General features: G+C 44.5%; 1 protein-coding gene across 5 annotated transcripts in view; it reads left to right on the top strand.

Moving 5' to 3' along the window:
• Nucleotides 1-18325, top strand: part of LOC138580058 (uncharacterized) — a 387791-nt gene that overhangs the window by 191766 nt on the left and 177700 nt on the right. For 4 of the 5 annotated variants that reach the window (XM_069650297.1, XM_069650295.1, XM_069650296.1 and 1 more), the window contains one exon: nucleotides 12794-17789. In XM_069650297.1, coding sequence (XP_069506398.1) covers nucleotides 12800-17789 — 4990 coding nt within the window. In that variant the 5' untranslated portion in view covers nucleotides 12794-12799. The remainder of the gene's footprint in view (nucleotides 1-12793; nucleotides 17790-18325) is intronic. The other variant, XM_069650298.1, reaches the window with a different exon arrangement.

The raw sequence follows: 18325 nt of genomic DNA, 5'->3' as shown, positions 1-18325 counted from the left end.
TTTCAGACGCATCTGTCTGAACGTGAATGATGTCAGATCTTGTGAGTAACGGGATTGAGAAAAATGCATTTTTCAAATCAATCGCCATGAAATATTTTGCCTCAACAGGTATATTACATAGAATTGTAGCCGGGTTCGGGACTAGAGGGAACTCGGCCTCAACAATATTATTTATTGGGTGTAAATCCTGAATTAGCCTCCAAGACCCTGCCTTTGATTTCTTGATTGGTAAACCGGAGTATTGCATGACGACTCTGACGTCACTAAGATGCCTTGCTCCATCATAGCCAAAACTGTCTTAAATAATCCCTTAATCTGCCTCTCTGGACATGGGATATTGTCAGGCTCTTGGTAGAATTGCGCCTGGTTTCAGTTTGATTTTCACTTATCCAACCCCTTTCAATTGGTCTACATCATAGGGTCCTGTGGTCCACACTGAGAAAGGCACCTGGGCCATGTTGTCATCAAAATATTCAGGACGGTTTCGTGCCATCATCATTCTCTGAGGCACTTCTCTGTTGATAATTCTCACCCAAAAGGTGAGCCTCACTTCCACCATTGTCTCTCCCATATCTGCTTGCTCTTCAAACAGATCATCATCGGTGACGTCAGTCAATCGATATCCATCTTCAATGGCGATCACTGCGCACCATTGTCAGCCTTCGTCATCATAACCATCATTCAAGGCTGTTCTCCCTCGTATTGCAGCTCTGTGTATCATCAAGAGAAATACTTGTCCCTTTTCCTTGTGCATCGGTATTCTTGGTCTAAATAGAAACTCATCTGCGGTTCTTGTGATTCTGTCTGCAAGGCCGGGCACCCCTGCCATTAGCACACATATCCCATATACCAATATGTCTGACTTCAATGGTATAGCCCTCATGGCTGTGTGTCCTGCGTATGCTCTAATCATTTCGCATACATTTGAATAGTGCATTCCTGGAGTTGAACATATTTTGAAAATCACCTTGATTATTTTGAAAACCTCCCTGATATCTCTGCCATCGTCTTCCTCAAAATCCTCTTCCCCCTTGGGTAAACTCCTGTATTGCCCTGATTATTCTGTTGTGGATTATTGACCTGCTGCATGCTCGATTCAGACGTGCTAGTTAGCATGGTTCCCTCAAGAGCATATCATTTCTTCTGCACCAATTTTGCTTCCTCACCCTTTCGTGCAGCTTCCTTTTTACGATTCTTTTCTTGTAGTAGCCTGCAATAGTGTGCGATGGTCAGCTGTATTTGTGACCATAGCTTAGCCTCTGTGCTGGAGGGCGGAGCGAAATCTGAACGGGGGCCCATGAGATTCAGAGCTCGCCCTCCAGCACCTTAAAACGAGATAGCTGCACCTTGAGGAGGATGGGGTTCAGGATTCTCTTACTCCAACACCAATCAATAAGGACAAGTCAATGGTTTGGCAAAGGGAAATCTGTTTAATATCAAGTACAGAAAACTGGAAAACAAATGGAAATCAACAGTGATGCGATTGCCTGTCTCACTTCAACTTCCAAATTCTTCATGCAAACAGTAATTTTTATAGAAAAGTTTCTTCATCATTGAAGTGTAGAACGCATAAGTTTGACATGCAATTCTATTGGTCGGGAAAGGTAACTTAAGTATAGGTGCTATATCTGTATATGGTAGCAGAGTGTGAGGATTGAATAACTCTTATTGGGTGGGCGTCTACGCCCATATCTCTACATCACTCATGATAGACGTCACTACAAGTACAACATCTCATTGGTTTTACTAGCTATATGACCCTAGATTATTTGATCCATTGTGATTGAATGGGTTACACCCCTAGGCATAAATCTCCACTTTAATTAGCAGCTTGCAGATGGACACCCAGGTGCTTTGCGTCCCAAGATTCATCCTGCCTCCCTTCCATCAATCAGCGCTTTAGAGCTATGTATCAATCAGTTGGTTGAGGTTGGCCTTGAAACTGTAGCTTCTTATCAGGAAAAGTTATGGCACCCTCTGGTTTGGGTGACATCAGACATTGGTACCTTTTCGCACTTGGCTGATCACGTGTCCGTTCACAGTGAATCTGCTTCATTCTCCCTCAATTTGTGTATTTGATTCTTTTGTTCGCCCTCGCCACCTACCGGGCCTCCTTATCTCAGCCTTCACGGGGCAGGCTTCTATGCTCTTAAGTTTCGTTTCTTCGGAGTTGCTGCTCTCCTCCCTTCCTGGAGTTGGCCTTGAATTCCAAGACATTGAGCCGCTTCTTGCTGAGTTTCGATTCTGCTCTTTGTCTGGCTTTGAGGAAGTATACGAATCCTGGCGTGTTTGTCCTCCACCATCCAGAGCTTAATTCTGCTTTTATAAAATGGAGTTGCACTTGTATAATGTGCTTCTTGAGGTAGATGTATAGTTGGCGCTTGCCGCTCTATCCTTCTACTAAGCATTGAAAGCAGTATTGCTTCCTTAGCTTCTTGCGTTCCAACCTTATTTACAGGCATTTGCCCAGTTGCATAATTCAAACCCTTACGTCTCCTTTTGATTTCAATGTCGGCTCTTCTTCAATGTTCATTATGTCATTATTCATAACCTATTACCTTTGTGAGACTTTGTTTGATCTGCGTTTGTTTGTCTGTGCATCTGTCTGGGCCCTTGTGTTCACCATTTAATAATAAGGCCCTTCTGGTCTCTTCAGGGACAGTTTGTAAGTAATCCTCATTTCATGTTAACTGCTGGTATGGTTGTCGCAATGGATACCGTGCAGCCCATGGTTGTCTGGTTATTGGCGCTTCAATAGTTATACAAGTCCTTCTGATGGGCACTGGACAGATCCCTATGTGGTTCTCTGTTCGTTTATTTGCTCCTTATATATCACATATCTTGGCGAGTATGCTTCTGGCATCTCTAAATGGGTGGCTGGAGTGCAGGCCATATCTGGGACCTCCTCTACACCTCGAGTCCTACCAATTTCTTGAGCTGTTTCTGTACCGGCTCTGGCAGCCCCTGCCCAATATATGGTAGAACACAGGTATAGATTTCCCCCAAGATTCATGATTCTCGAGTACCCATGCGTCTTGAATTCTGTATGTAAATTAACAGATTCTCAGACTTTCATTTTACGTGTCATTATAGCTCCCATATCAGAAGTGTCTGGGTAAAGCACTTGTAGTGGCTTCCATACCACGCCTCTGCAATTGTTAAATGGAGTTCCGTCATGCGCGGTATTGTGGTCACACCGGGGTAACCTGCCCTTGTACACACATCTGCTCTCTCACCAAGTATGGTGATTAGGAGACCCTTGATATCCCCTATAGCTAAGATTTTCTTTCCTGTCATTTTTTCTAACTCGTGTATCCATTTTCCAGCTCCCGATGTCAGCATTGGAAGCTTGTTTTTCAAATTTTCTCGATCCATGTGTGGCCATGGAATATTTTGTGGTCTCGCCCCCCCTTTCTCGAGTAACAGAAATTGGGATGAATAGCTCTCTCTCTTCTCATTTGTTCTCCTATCTATTGCAGGGGTAATATTCCCGCCTCGTAGCCTGCCTGGCAGTGACCTAAGCCTGTTCACATAGGGCTGTGGTGACACCCCCTTCTGACCGTGAGATACTTCTTCATGTCGGTCTGACTGTGTGGCTGATTCTGATGCCCTCCGTGCAGACTCGCTAGTGTCCAACCACTTTATCCCTTTCTCCCTTGGAAGTCGTCTTTCGCTCCTTCTCTCTTCCTCCTTTTCCTCAAGCTCCTCCCTTTCTGAGTCGGATATTGTCTGTGTCTCTCTCTTCCTCCTTTTCCTCAAGCTCCTCCCTTTCTGAGTCGGATATTCGTGCCACTTCTTGTGTCTTCTTTGATCCTACTTATTTCTAGTCTATCCAGGGATAATTCTCTATTCCCACTACTTCGGGAGACCTCCTCTGTGTCGTAAAGTTGAGTGCTCTTCAGGCGCTCATCTTCTCCCTCCCCTTGAGGTATTTGTTCTAGCCCCATTGCATCATATATTCTATCGATTGTTTCTCCGATGCGTCTGGTGTCGAAGTCATCCTCAATATTCGGCCTAGACGTGCCTGGTATTGAATCATACGTGGGGAAGAATTCTTCTATATCTTCCCAATCTACTACTGGCTCAGGTTTTTTAACCTCTCCCCAGATATTCAAGATCGTGTGCTCTGTCTTCGCTTACGTTCTAGTTCTACATTGTCATCGAATTATCTGCGCTTCCTCGCCTTTTCTCTGACCCTATCTTCTTCCTTTTTCTTTTCATTTCTACATTCATCTGACCTCGGATTTCCTCATCCCTTTGTCTCTTTATTCTTTCCTCTCGTATTCTTTGCTCTTCCTCTGACCTTTGCTGCTTCTGTCTGTCTTGATCATTTTCTGCTCTCTGTTTGCGATCAAGCTGTCTTTCTTGCTCTTCGAGATATAGCTGTTCTTGCCTTTGTCTATCTTGTTCTTATTCTTTCATCTTACATCTTTCTCTTTTCTCTGTACATCAGCTAGCCTCTCTCTTTGCTTCGCATCATCAATGCCTTTGCAATCAAGTTTCAATCGGATTTGCCTTCCCATCCATTTGTTTTTTTCGAATGCTATCTCATCAGTTCTATCTTCATTTCCTTTCCATCTTTTGCCTTCTCTCTCCTTGTTGAGAGATGCACTTGTCTGTGACTGGTCCCTTCTTTCATCATTACGTCTCTCCCCGTCCCTTGGGACTGTGGAGGTGATATCCTTATCTTTATCCTTACCTTGATTTCCGTGACTACTTTGCGTAGGTGACTCATATGCCGGGTTGCTATAACCTGTCTCTGCTTCTCTCAGAGGGTATAAGCCCTTGTCTTCATTTTTTTCAATCTTTGTTTCAGATGGGGCGGGTGGCACAGTAGGCGTCTCGCCCCCCTCTGAACATACATTAAGTATCCAATCTATTGGCGGCTCCTCTTCATTTCCCTGTTCATACATTTTCCAAAGCTCTAGAACAGCTAGGCATTTGTCTAACTTCTTGCCCGTGTGTGTGGCGTGCAAGTATGTTGTCATGTGTTGCAAAACAGCTTTAGATAAGGACCTGCCCTGTGGCCATGGCATAAACATTTTGTGGGCGGTTCCCTTAACCCCCTCTGTACTGTATTTTTTCAGCCAAGGTGCATGTTTCGGCAACTGTTTGCATAGGTGTGCTAATGGAGTTATGTCTTCCATGCTTAAATCTGTACCCTTTCTCCTTATATAACACTTGTCAAAGCTTCATTTGACTTAAACAGTTCTAACAATAGGAGCGAGCACCAAACACAGCAAGCTCCAATCCCGATTTTGTTCACTTCTATTTTACTCAAAAAACATCAATTCGTATACTATACAGCTATTCAATCGCGTAAAATTTAAGTCCATTGGTTAAAGTCAGTTTGTCACAACAAACAACATGTAAGACAGACGTTTAACAGACTAGACGAACACCCGCTGGTCACATGTATCTCTGCCTCTAAATTTTACCCCGACATGGAGTTTAAACATATCCCTTTCGCAGCATCTTTAATCGCTGTGGTAGTCTATTTGTTCCCCTTTATTTGGGACTCTGGATACACGTTTCTTCTAGCTGCTATATAAGCGTAGAAATAAGGCGAATCCTCTTACTTCTCGCGTGTCCTCCCCGGTAACCTCTCTTTTCTCTGGTCTCCTCCCCGGTATCTTTCCTTTAGTTACTTCTCAGTTACTCTTGAGTCATTATTCCCTTCCCCTTAGATATAGGCATTCTTCTCAACTTCTAGCTAGATTTGGTTTTCCCGCCTCCCTCCGTTACCTTTTCCCTTTACTTCTTCTAAAGCATGCACTTTTGCCAAAACACTGTCTTTTTCACTCACTGTTCGCATGTTTCCTCTCTGGACCCTCGGGATCACGGCCCTTGTTACCGCCTTCTTCGGATTTTCTCTCACTCTGCTGCCCGTAGGAATGGGAAGGGTTTACGTGGGGAAACGCATGTCCCTTCAGACCTTGCCCTGCAGGTTTTGTTTTCTTACCCTACCGCTGGCTACGGGGAGCTTCACGGTCTACTCGGCCAAATGCCAAAGGACTTGTGATATTGCTGAAGACCTAGAGTTACTTTATGTTGACGGTCAATGGGTGTCTTATTCTAATCGATAACATCAATCTCTGTTACAAAGTGTACTCCGAGACTCCCGGCCGGCCCATAGAGCCGAGGTTTGCTTAGGAGTACTTTAAGACGAGATAGCTGCACCCTTGAGATGGATGGGGGTGCATAATCATTACTCCAACACTAATCAATAAGAACAACTCAATGGTTTGGCAAAGGGAGTCAGTTTAATGACAGGTACAGAAAACGGTGAGTTATGGATATCAGCAGTAATGCGATGGTCCTTCTCGCTTCAACTCCAACAAATTTCATACAAGTTGTAACATTTATACTCCAAAATCGTCATCATTGACGTTTAACACTCAAAAGTTAACATGCAATTCTATTGGTTAGGAAAAGGTAACTTTACTATAGGTACTATATCTGTATATGGGAACGGAGTGAGGGGATTGGGTAAACACTGTCAGGTGGGCGTCTAAGCCCTTCCTTCAAAAATGACTACTGTAGACGTCACTAAAAGTACAACGTCCCATTGGTTCTACTAACTATAGGACCCTAGATTATTAGGTCCATTGTGATTGGGTTGGCACCAACCCCATGCATATTTTTCCACTTCGTTTAGCAGCACACAGAATGGTCGGTCAGGTGCGGGGTGCCCCTTAGTTACCCAGCCTTCCTCCGATTATGGTTACAATCAATCATCACTTTAGTAGCTATGTGTCAATTAGTTCACTGTAGTTGGCCTCGAGACTGCATCTTCTGTCTGGAAAAGTTCTGATATCTCCGCCTGGTCAGGTGCCAAGCGTAGGTGTGAACCCTCACTTTTTCTTGCTCGGCTGGTCACGTGCTCCCTTGACCGTGAATTTGCCTCTTTTCTCTCAATTTGTGCATTTGATTCTCATTTAGCCCACCACCTGCCTATGTCTTATCTCACCTTTCAGAGGCAGCATATTCTGTCTTAGTTTCAATTAAATGTAGCTACTGTTCACTTCTTCTATTGGTATGGCCTTGGCTTTCCTGGCATGAGTTGCCTCTGCCGAGTTTCGTTTCATCCATGTCTTCTCGTTTTGCTAAATATGAATCTTTCTCATTCGGCCTTTAGTAACCTGGGTTGATTCTGCTTCTTGTGCAAAGTAGAAATACACTTTTATAATACTCTGCTTCGTTTTGAGGTAGATTATCTATAATGGTGCTTGCCGCACTATTCTTCTAGTAAGCATAGCAAGCCGCACTGTTTTCTTAGCTTTCTTGCGGTTCCAAGCATATTTACAGGTGTAAACTGGTCTAGTGTCTTCATCTTGCTTACAGCTTTAAACTTCTTTGCATTTCCACATCGTCCTTTCACTTTAGTTTCACGATATCCTTATTCATGGCATTTCGTCTCTTTGCATCATTCTCTGGTTGTCATTTCTTCTATCTGCAAGTCAGTCCTAGTCCTTGTGACGTCACCATTCGTCTTCCATTAAGACCTTTTTGGTTTCCTCTGGGACTGTACTTGGGCAATCTTCATTTCGTTTCATTTGTTGGTAGGGTTTTCTTGATGGATACCTTACTGTCCATGGTTTTCTTGGTATTGGTACTTTAATAGGTGCTGTTCTTATGCTAGGCACTGGGCAGAGCCCTACTGCGGCTCTCTGCTGGTTTATTTGCACATCATACGTCACATATTTTGGTGTGAACGTTCCTGGTACTTCAAAATAGGCGACTGGAGTGCAGGTTTTATTTGGGACCTCCTCTACTTAGGTTTCAGGTGGGGGTCGAACTGAGCTCGACACTTCACTTCATGTGTCTATTCTGTCCCAACTTAGACATTATATCCATCATACCCAGGTTGGTGATGTCTATCTAGCTTCGTTAGATATGACTAGTGCCTTTGATGGGTGATAAGATCTAGGCTCTGGTACAAAATGCTCTCTTTGGGCATTTCTCGTAAATTGGTCCAGCTGATTGCTTTACTGCACTCTCGAACATCTATTTGTGTTCGATTGTCAGAGGATGGTGTTCTCTCTTCCGAGATACCTACCTTTACAGGTGTAAATCAAGGGTGTACCCTCGCCCCTACGCTCTTCAACCTCTATGCGTGCGATGGGGAGGGACTGTGGCAGGTTCCTTCCATTTCACCAGTAAGGTTGGGGAGTGTTAGGTTGGAGTGGATGGCCTACGCGGACGATTTTATACTGTTCAATAGAACCCTGCAAGGTCTAAGAGCTAAGATGCAGCTTTTCTTTGAATATGCACAGGAAAATAACCTGTTTCCTAATCCGTCAAAGTCTAAGGTACTGGTTCTATCATGAAGAATCCACTAGAGACGATACTCTTGGACTATGGGAACTGATAATGTGGAGCAGGTTAAGGCAGTAATCTATCTGGGATGCCATTTGGCTAACAGGGTCAGTATTGAATATTGGAAATCCATCTTGAATGATAAGGTGAAGAAACCTACTGCTCAAATGAAGTTCCTAAAGCAGAAAGTATGTACATTTTCTTTACTTCCCCTGAGACGTTTCTACCTAGCCAAATTTGAGGCAATTATCCTTTACGATCTTGACCTTTTGCTCCCATAACATGGGTGATTCCCTGAATACAATTCAGGGCAGATTATGGAAGAGCATCCTTGGCCTTTCTATGGCAATTTCCGAATGCCATCATTAGACACGAGCTGTGTCTTGTGCCACTAAAGGCTAGGTATGTTTGGAGACGGCTTTCTTTCTTCAGAAGAATAATTGCTCCTACCAAGAATTACCGTTACGAGAGTCTTAAGGTTGCTATGCTAGCAGGCTCTGTACCATCTTTGAGTGGGTTTAATGAACCGATGTGCTCTGTGTGGTTGTATATCTGTGCCTCTGAAGAGGATTTGATTCTTAGACCAGGGCATATCAAAAAGATTTTGTTCAGGTCTGACTGGGCTGAGACAGTTCATTGCATTCATTCGTATACGAGCTTTGTTGAATATTCTCAGTTTATACATGTTAGGGAATGTCTGCCATTATATCTTCAGAAGTTCCTCTGCTCTGTTATATTTGTGAATTGTATGCGGTTCAGGCTAAATCAACTACCTGTCTGAGAAAGTCAGGAATTGGAACAGCCTGAATCCTTTGGGTGATTCTAAGGTTCTAGAGAAGGAGTGTAGGTTCTGAGGGGTAAGCAATTTTCGTGAAACCCTGAAACACCTGGAATTTGTGTGTATGTTCTTCGATAAGGCACGAACCAGGTTTTTCAAGGATAATGCAATTGGCAGCTCAGAAGTGACCAGAAATCTGTTTTGGTGTCGTTGTATGTAGGGCACTGCCATTTCTTTGGTTTTAGCTTTGAATCTTTTCCTTACAGTTTTAAATTCTGAGTTGAATAAGAAAACATTTTCTTTGGAAACAAAACTTTTTTGTATTTTAATTTGTTTTTTTTTCTTTTGTTTTTTTCTTCTCTTTTTTGCTCTTTGAAGTTGTCATTTTCTGATGATTGTAATTTAATTTTCTTTTATTTCTCTTCTCTGGTAATTTTGCTGTGTATGGTTTTTTATAAACTGTAAATGTAACAATAAAAAAAAGAAATGAGTTAAATGTGACCCCGGAACTTTGTGATTGTCTGGTGGCCCGTGTCAGTAGTTCTGAACACCAAACTAATGTTAAGGAGAAGTGGCGGATTGGATATCATTTTGCATATCGAGACAATACTTCCCAGCTAAAGTGGCAGAATGTGAACATGCGGTGTAATTGTGAAGGTGCCAAAAACCACTATTGCCAAAGCTTGAAGAGGGCCATAGTAAAGTAAACTAACAGCCAATATTGCCTCAGCCTACAGAGGGTAATTAAGAATTGTCACAAATAGGAGAGACAATAATAGAGCTCCAAACAAGCATAGACTAAATCCAAGAAGAGCGAGGGTGATAAAAAGTTATTAGCATTTGAGTGATGTAAGAGTGGAGAAACAAGTGTAGCTGAAAAGCTGCCCTACTGATTGGCAGTATTCAGGATGAGAGGAGCGTAATCTGCATTGCAGGAGGCATTCCCAAGGGTGCAACAAACAATGTCAATGTTGTATTATGTTTTCCCCAGTAGCAGTTTCCCATACTGCAGTTGTTGATACTGATATTGATGAAAACTAAAAGCTTTGTTGTAGCACAGTAGCTGCCCTCCTGATAGCCAGCATTCAGGAGGAGAGGAGCATAGTCTGAACATGCGGCATAAACCGTACCAATGTGGTTCATGTCTTTTTAGAAGTCTATATTGTTGAAGTTGTGGAAAGTCAAAGGACCTTGCAAAGCTGTTGATAAATGAATTTGACCACAAACGTACTTGCCTTCGAGTTACAAGTGTCTATCCCTGGCAGGCGAGTATACCAGAGCAAGAGTCCTTGTAGTGTTAGACCTGTCAGGCGAGTCCACCAGGTAGAAGATATTGAAATACTGTGTTGTGGTAAAAGATTGTGAAGAAGTGCCAAGGCCTCGACCATATGTCGTGAAATCATTGTAGAATCATCTTGACAAACTATTTCTATTGCCAGTAAGGAACTGTGAAAGTGCTCTTGGTTCTGAAGAAGAAGCTTTGTTGAGCTCTTGTTACTAGTGGAGAAACACAGATTTGTTTTTTACTGTTAGAACTGTGGGGAAGTTCTCTTGAGAGACTTGTTGGGGCAAGAAAAATATTGTTTTCCCGAACTGTGCAGGAGAACTGAACTTTACACATTTTTAACTGTGGATACAAAATTCCTGCTTTGAATCTGGGGAAGGGAACATTGTCCAAGGTCACAAGGAGAAACCGTTATTAAGTATATGTTTGAAGTAACTGTGATTTTATTAGATCTTGAATTGCCACATATTCCATTCATATCTTTGTGAGCTTAGAGCCCTTTAGGAACGTGCATATGTAATGGATGGGATCATACAGAATAATTTCTGAGTCCAAATAATCAAACCAACTCAGGAAGAAGGCAAAGTACTGTTTCATTTACAATTATCTAAAACAGGGAGTTTACAACGAACATCAATGGATGGACGCTCAGTTTCTCTCAGCGATCTTTTCACAAAACATAGATTTTATACCAAAAATGCATTAGAGGTGACGTCATACTACGTGGCAATAATGAAAAACCTATCACGGGTGGGATTGGCTAAGGGCAACATCTAAGTATACTTTCCTTTAAAGTCTAGGATTGTGATTGGCTGTCCACTATCGGTGGACAACATACGCCTACCTCTAAAACATGTAATCTTCAGAAACATTAGATACAGTTTTCATTGGTCTACAAACTGTGAGGTCCTTTGTTATATGGACTGATATAATTGGTTGGCACGATTGTGCCAGGTCTGAAACATTCGGTTCGCTTAGCAGCACGTAAGCCCCGGGCCAGGTGCAAGGAGTTGTGGCATGACACGATCTCCCCACCCAATTAGCCCAGCTTTTCTCATCTCCTATGCCTTCTGTCATGAAGATTGTCTTTGAACTTGGTCTTGCAAAGTATCCTTGACTTCAGAATACATGGGAGTGAGGGCACTCACTATCGTGTTCTGGGACTCCAAGTTCGAAATCTATTTTCATCCTTGGCTCATTTGACAGAAGACCACGATTTGGTCCATTTGGCAGGTTTTAAATGCTCTAAATAAATTAAACTTGGCACTCTTGGCGTTCTTTCTTTGCACCTTAACAAGGGATGATTCATCTTTCGCACATTCTCTCATTTCGAGATTAGATAGCTGACCTTGGCTGCTTTAGTCCAGGCCAGACAGCCTAATCTAGCAGCTCCATGGTTCTGCTTATTCTTGCTACGATACAGTTTTCCCTTCCTTCTTCATGGGTCCTGGCTTACTAAATTCATGATACCAATGTCCAGCTTCTATATAATGGTGGCTTTGCCTGTGTTCTATATACTTTGTATAGCCAGCTTCTATGATGACTTAATCTACCTTGCATTTCAGCATCTGCACATCTATTGAACGGTTGATTTCCTGCAGCACTTTGTGCATGAGTAATCTTTTTTGTATTAAAGAGTTCACTTGGTCATTAGCTTCTTTAGGATCTATACATCTTCTTCAGTCAGTATCTCAGGATGTCATACATGCTTTTTGTGATGCCACTAGCTTCTTTTCTTTGTGTATTCTCAGATTCCTTCAGGGACTTCCACCCTTAGGTTGTCATCACTTAGGGGATATGTTTGGTAGGGTTGTCTCAATGGGTATCTTCTCTCAAACACACGCTGTGGTATTGGCACAACTGCTGGTGTCAAACTCGGCACAGTCTCATGTCTCTAACATATTGGAGGAAGGGGGCAGAGGTATGCAGCTTGTATCTACAAGTATGTGGGACAGATTTGTTTTGTTAGAGTGTTTCCTTTAGTTATTTTGATAGGCAGGGACATTCTCTTCAGGGTAGCGATAGTGAGGTGTTTAACCCTTTTGAATTCATCAAATTGTATCTTAATGAAAAACCTTCACAAAGTTGATTGCCTCACATTTCTGACCCCTCACAAACTACACGATGAAGGTTCTTTATTGTTTTGTTTTATAAGTTTTCTTTTACACAATAGGGCATTATAAATAAATCAAATATACATACTGCATTACCCTTGAATGTCCTTGCGTGGGCTTTTAATTAGATGGATCCTTCCAGCAAATCATTGACCAGGCAAATGACCCATAGAGTTTGTAATAAAACATTGTTTGATTTGCTGCATTTGCTCGACCTATATGCTACTGCAGTGCCTACATATGCAATTGGTTGGCCTCTTGACCTTTAACCTAATGCTATGCTTTCTTGTTTTTTAGGCTGAAATGCTGATGGAAGCTGTCATGGCGACGGAGCATTCACAAAATGATCACCACCCTGAGCAGAGAACGGGAATTGGTGTCTCTGAGTCAGGCAGTGACTCTGAAGAAATTAAAGCTACTTCTTCTGGTGCAGAGGTTAATGGACAACCACCGACCAGAGCAGACCCACAGGAAAGCATGGGAGAGACACACTGTGCCACCGGATTTGTAGAGTTAGCAATCGTATCTACGAAGGACATGGGTCACCAAGAAAGTACAGAGAGGCCTGATCCTGCCTTGGAATCTACAGAGAGCGGTGGTGGGCCTCCACCCACCACAGGCATGCCCGAGACTGACACACAGTCGGGGGATATCAGAAATGAACGAGACCTAACGGGTGACCAAACCAACAATGTCGCTCAATCGATAGAAATGACTGGCACATCACAAACTACCACTGATCCCAAAGAGACTGTTGACCAAACACACAATACTACAGAATCATGGGGAATTGGTGACCAAGCAGGCTGTACTATAAAGTCTGAAGAAATTCAAGACCATCCAGACATTACAGACTTTGCAGTCGCTGGTAGCCAACTGGAGAGGAGCACAGATTTCAAAGATATCAGTGACAGTGCAGACTATACCACAGAGACCACGGAGAGCAGTTCCCAATCCTGCAGTACTTCCACCTCTAACCAGATCAGTGACAATCCTTACAAGGACTCTAATAGAGAAATCAGTGACCAGCCAGACCCTACTATTGCCTCTAAAGAGATTAGCGATCAACTACACAGTACCGCAGAGTCTACTGACCACAATAGCCCCCCAGGCAACACCACTGAGTCAATAGAGATCACTGATCTCACGCACAATGGTACGTTGTCCAAAGAAATCTTTGAACAACCTCAAACCACTCCAGTGTGTGTAGCTACTACTGACCACCCTCTGGGGTCTGATGAGATCAGTGGTCATCCCGAAATTACCCCTGAGTTTGAAGAGAGCAGTGACCAACTACACACGAATATGGAATCTGAAGTGGGTGTTGTCCATCCTGACCGCATCACAGGGGCTACAGAGATCCTCGAGCATCCAGACAATGCTGGGGAGTCTAACCTTGACCCATCAGGCAACACCGCAGAGCCCAGAGAGATGCTTGACCAACCAGACACCACTGAAGGTTCCAATGAGATCCTTGACCTAACCAATCAAACTGCAGAGTCCAAGGAGACCCTTGACCAACCAGGCAACACTGCAAATTCAGAAAAGGTCACTGATCATCTTGGCAGCAGCACAGAGTCTATAGAAACCAGAGACCAACCAGATAATACTACGAAGTTCAAAGAGGCCATTGGCTATTCTGACAGCAGCACAGAAGCCAATGAGACCAGTAGCCAATTGGACAACATTGAGGACTCTATGAATATCAGCTGCCAACCAGACACGATAGAGTCTGAAGAGATCATTGACCCCCAAGACTGCACCAAAGAGCCTACAGATGTTGTTAACCTATTATGCAGAATCCCTGATTCTGAAGACCTCAGTGGTCAACTGCACACAGCCACAGGATTTGGAAATGTTAAGGACTTATCACACACCACCGATGAAGTAGAAAACAGTGACAGATTGATCAGTATCATGGAGGCAATTGACTGTAGTAATGCGTCGCACAAAGCAACAGGCTCTGCAGAAAGCATGGATGGATCCAACAGCCCAGTTAATGATACAGATATCATCACTGGTCATCCTGCTGATACTGTGAGGAGCACAGACACGGATATTGTTCCTCCAATGGAAATTCAGTCCACAAGATCTGATGTAGAAACCCATAGCAGCACCGAGATCCGAGATAACGATGACGTGTATCGTGGGAATGCACTTTCCAGACCAGCAGGCAATGGTCCTCTGGAGACTAATGCAATTATTGAGACTTGCATTGACTCTGATGGAAATGCTGATGTAGGGCTTAATGGAAAAGAACCCACTGGCCAGTGTGTGACTTACTCTGCTAAAATGGAAGACAAGGACCCAAATGCGGAAAACACCAAGAAAGACTCTGAGCATTCCGATACCTACCAAGAAATCCGAGCAGCACAGGGTTCCACTATTTCTCACACAGACTCCACTGATCCTGGCAGCCTGGGGGGCAGTGAAACTACAGATGCAGCTCACCATTCCACTATCTCCCAAAAGAGTTGTGATGGATCCTACAATATCTTAATGCTCCCAGAGGCTAACGAGGAACTGAGCAAGGTGACAGAAGAGCCTAACGGTGCAAACACCAGCATTCCAGATTCTGGATCCAGTGTCCAATGTGAGGCTAATGTCATGGATGCACAGAGTCCAGTAGGTGAGGGGAGACCAGACTCCATCCACATTACCTCTGATGGAGAAGCCCAGCGAGAAAGTCATGTTGACATGGAGATTGAGAGGCAAGTAGCAGCTCATCTGGAGCCGAACGAGTTGAAGGTTTCAGATAGTGACTCAGTCATGAGTGACATCAGTAGGAGTCTACCCGCTGCGGGAATCTATGTGCAGAGCTGGGAGCCTGTTTCACTGAGGCAGGACCAGGACGGTCAAATCGCAGTGGGAACAATTCCCTGCTCCCAATCCCTGAAGAATAAACCCGATCTGTCTATAAATGAGGGATCTGCCATCTTTGGCTCCAGCACAAACTCTAGTTCGCCATCTGAATCCGTGGAGACCCTTGCTCCGTACCCAGTGCCTCATGAACATTCCATAGAGGGGAATCAAATCCCTCCCCATCTGGCTGAGTTCCAGACCATTGACTTCCATCATAGGGTTGTGGACCCTGAAACCGACTCTGGTCCTGTTGTAATGGAGGCTGTTGGCTTGAATGTCGAGCAGACCCAACTCTCTGACACCCCATCAGAAATGCCAAGTGCTGTGTCACTCCCAAAGCCTCTCATACAAACAGTGGAGGTAAGAGTGCCCCCCAAAAATGCAGACGGCACCGGTCCCGTGTCCCTTCACTCCTCAGAAGACTTTATTGTGGACCCAGTTACTCCAGAGGACACGGCCCAGCAAATACACGAGCAGATGGACACAGTGTCACCATCGCCGCCAAGCAGGCATACAAGTGATGCCACTAAACCTCGAGGACCACTTCCGGCAGATTATTGTGCTGACGATGCATCTCGGAAGGATATCCCCCCAGATTCTCCTATTCAGCACTGTGTCTGTACACCAGACCCAGGCTTGCAGGCAGCTCTAGGAGGAGGGGTCTCCTCTGAGCAGGAGGAGATACTCCATGCTTCAGAGCTTTCCACCTCTGATCCTAACCAGGAGCCCCCCACTTCTGAAGCATCCGCTTGGCATATATTGCTGGAAAAGGATGAGAATGTGGAGCTCATACCTGATGGAAAACAAGCATGCATGCATCCGTGGGATTCCAAAACAGAAGGAGCACCTCCTGGATCAAGACACAAGCGACCTTCAAGTGTGGAGGTGCAAACAACTGTCTTTTTACCTGAAGAGTGGAAAGGGGCCCAGCTGCCATATGGACAGGAGTCAAATGGCATTGTGACCCAGCAGGGGAGGACTGACCGCTCTCTGAATGTAGACCCGGTGGAACCATTCCCTTTAGATTCTGGTGCAGCTTCAGCAGGGTCTTCTGAGGATCCCCAAGAGTCAGATGCTGTGCTTGTTCGCTTGAATGCAGCCACAGAACCCCGTGGTGATGAAGTTGGGGGCGGCCTTACAGAATCCCATGGTGTGTCCATAAGAGTGAACACATTTGGGTTTAATGTGGAATTCATGAAGTTCCTCAGCCAGGTTCCACAGTATTTTCGAGGAGAGGCAGATGAAGAACTACCAGTACCAGGTATTGCACAAAGTAGTCCAGTGCTTGTGGAAGAGAGTCCTGAAGCCTGTCTGTCCGGGGGAGGCAGTGACCACACAAGTGTGGATGGAGACCTCCCTGGGGAACACCCTTCTGAGTCCAGCGAAGATACTCTGGTCAAAGGCGTTGTGATGCCACCTGCCCAAGAATTAACTCCTGCCCCAATTAATTGCTTCAATCCCTGCATGTGGCTGGATAGCAGTCCACAGCCGGCAAATTCCTTCTTCGAGGACATGCCTACAGACCCCCAGAACAACCAGGTGACCTTTGGCAGCCCTGCAACAGCGCCATCTCCCTTGCACTTCTTAACTGTCACTCCACCAATCATTAATTACAGCACAGAGACTGTGTCAGCCAACGAAAGCCATCTGGAACCTCAAACCAAGCGTAGCGATGGGTCAGTGCATGTGCCACAGATGTCACCAATGTCGGACTACCCCCCAGCCATGGAAAATGTCTTCCTTAGTCCCCATCCCACCCCTGTAACTGTGATTACTGGTACCGCTGACACAGAGGGTCGCAGTATCTGGGCACCAACTTGGAAAGTGCCAGATGACTCTGTACTGCAGGCACTCACCAAGAAGCTGGGCTCCCCAAAATTAGGCAGAAGGACTAACAAAGTCTACAGAACTTCTGGTGGGGCCACTGTCCCGGACAAAGAGGCTCCTCACAGGCACTCCACCCCTGTCCTGGTCTCCCACCATCGGATGGTGGAAGAAAAGACCATGGGGGGCAGCGAGCATGGAAGGAATCTTTTCAAGATGGCTCCGGAATCTGCGCGTTCTAAGGCCTTGTTCAATAAGGTGGCAGTATCTGAAGAAGCCACGCTTCCGGTCCAGGTGGCAGACCGGAAGCCCACGGATGAGAGCAAGAGTGGTAGGTGGTGCGTAAGGGTAAGCGAGGAGGGTGATTCTAGTTGGAGGATTCCCCATAACACCTCTGTGCAGACCCTGCTCACAGACGGGTGCCTGCCTCCGGCCAAGTCATCCAGTTGCCCAGGTCAAGCCCAGGATTGTGTAAAGGGACACCCATCAGACCCAGCAGCCGTTGATATGAGGAGTCAGGAAGACCTGACTGGTGGTGAAGGCAAATCACGAGACTGGCGCCGAAAATGCCTAAAAAAGATTGCAGGCAATGTTGGCCTCTCGCAAGGTGCTTTGGCTTTCCTTGTTGCATGCTGTGCAGCCATTAGTCCAATGCCTCTGCATAGGTGATTTGTTTTTAAACATCTGTAGCCAGATATGGGGACAGAGAGGCTCTGGCAAGAAACCTTCACTCACCGTTGACATCAGAAGGGTGTGCTGAAGACCAGTGTGTGGGAATGCTGGGTTGAGGGATCTGAAGAGTGGTCTGAGAGTGTAGGGAACTGTGTAGGAATGCTTTATGCAAGTTGTGGGGGATGTTAAAGAGCACCATCAGTAGTACTAGGGGGGGTACCCTTTCTTTTCATGTTTAATTCTGACTGTAGGGCCCTCCCCATTTCCTGTTTAAACCCCCTTTTCCCTCCCATTTGATATCAAGTTGATATAAAATGGATATACATTTTATATAAATTTAATGACCTCCAACATTTGTTATATCATTTTTATATAAAACTGTATATAAGTTTTGAAATAACATTTTGTATATAAAATGTTAATATAAATTTGTATATGTATTTACATTTTATTATACAATTTTTGTGTAGT

This window comes from Ambystoma mexicanum, chromosome 3p, assembly GCF_040938575.1.
Source record: "Ambystoma mexicanum isolate Mex_15411 chromosome 3p, UKY_AmexF1_1, whole genome shotgun sequence".
NCBI lineage: Eukaryota > Metazoa > Chordata > Amphibia > Caudata > Ambystomatidae > Ambystoma > Ambystoma mexicanum.
Note: the sequence above shows the minus strand (reverse complement) of the source record. Positions and strands in the feature narration are given on the sequence as shown.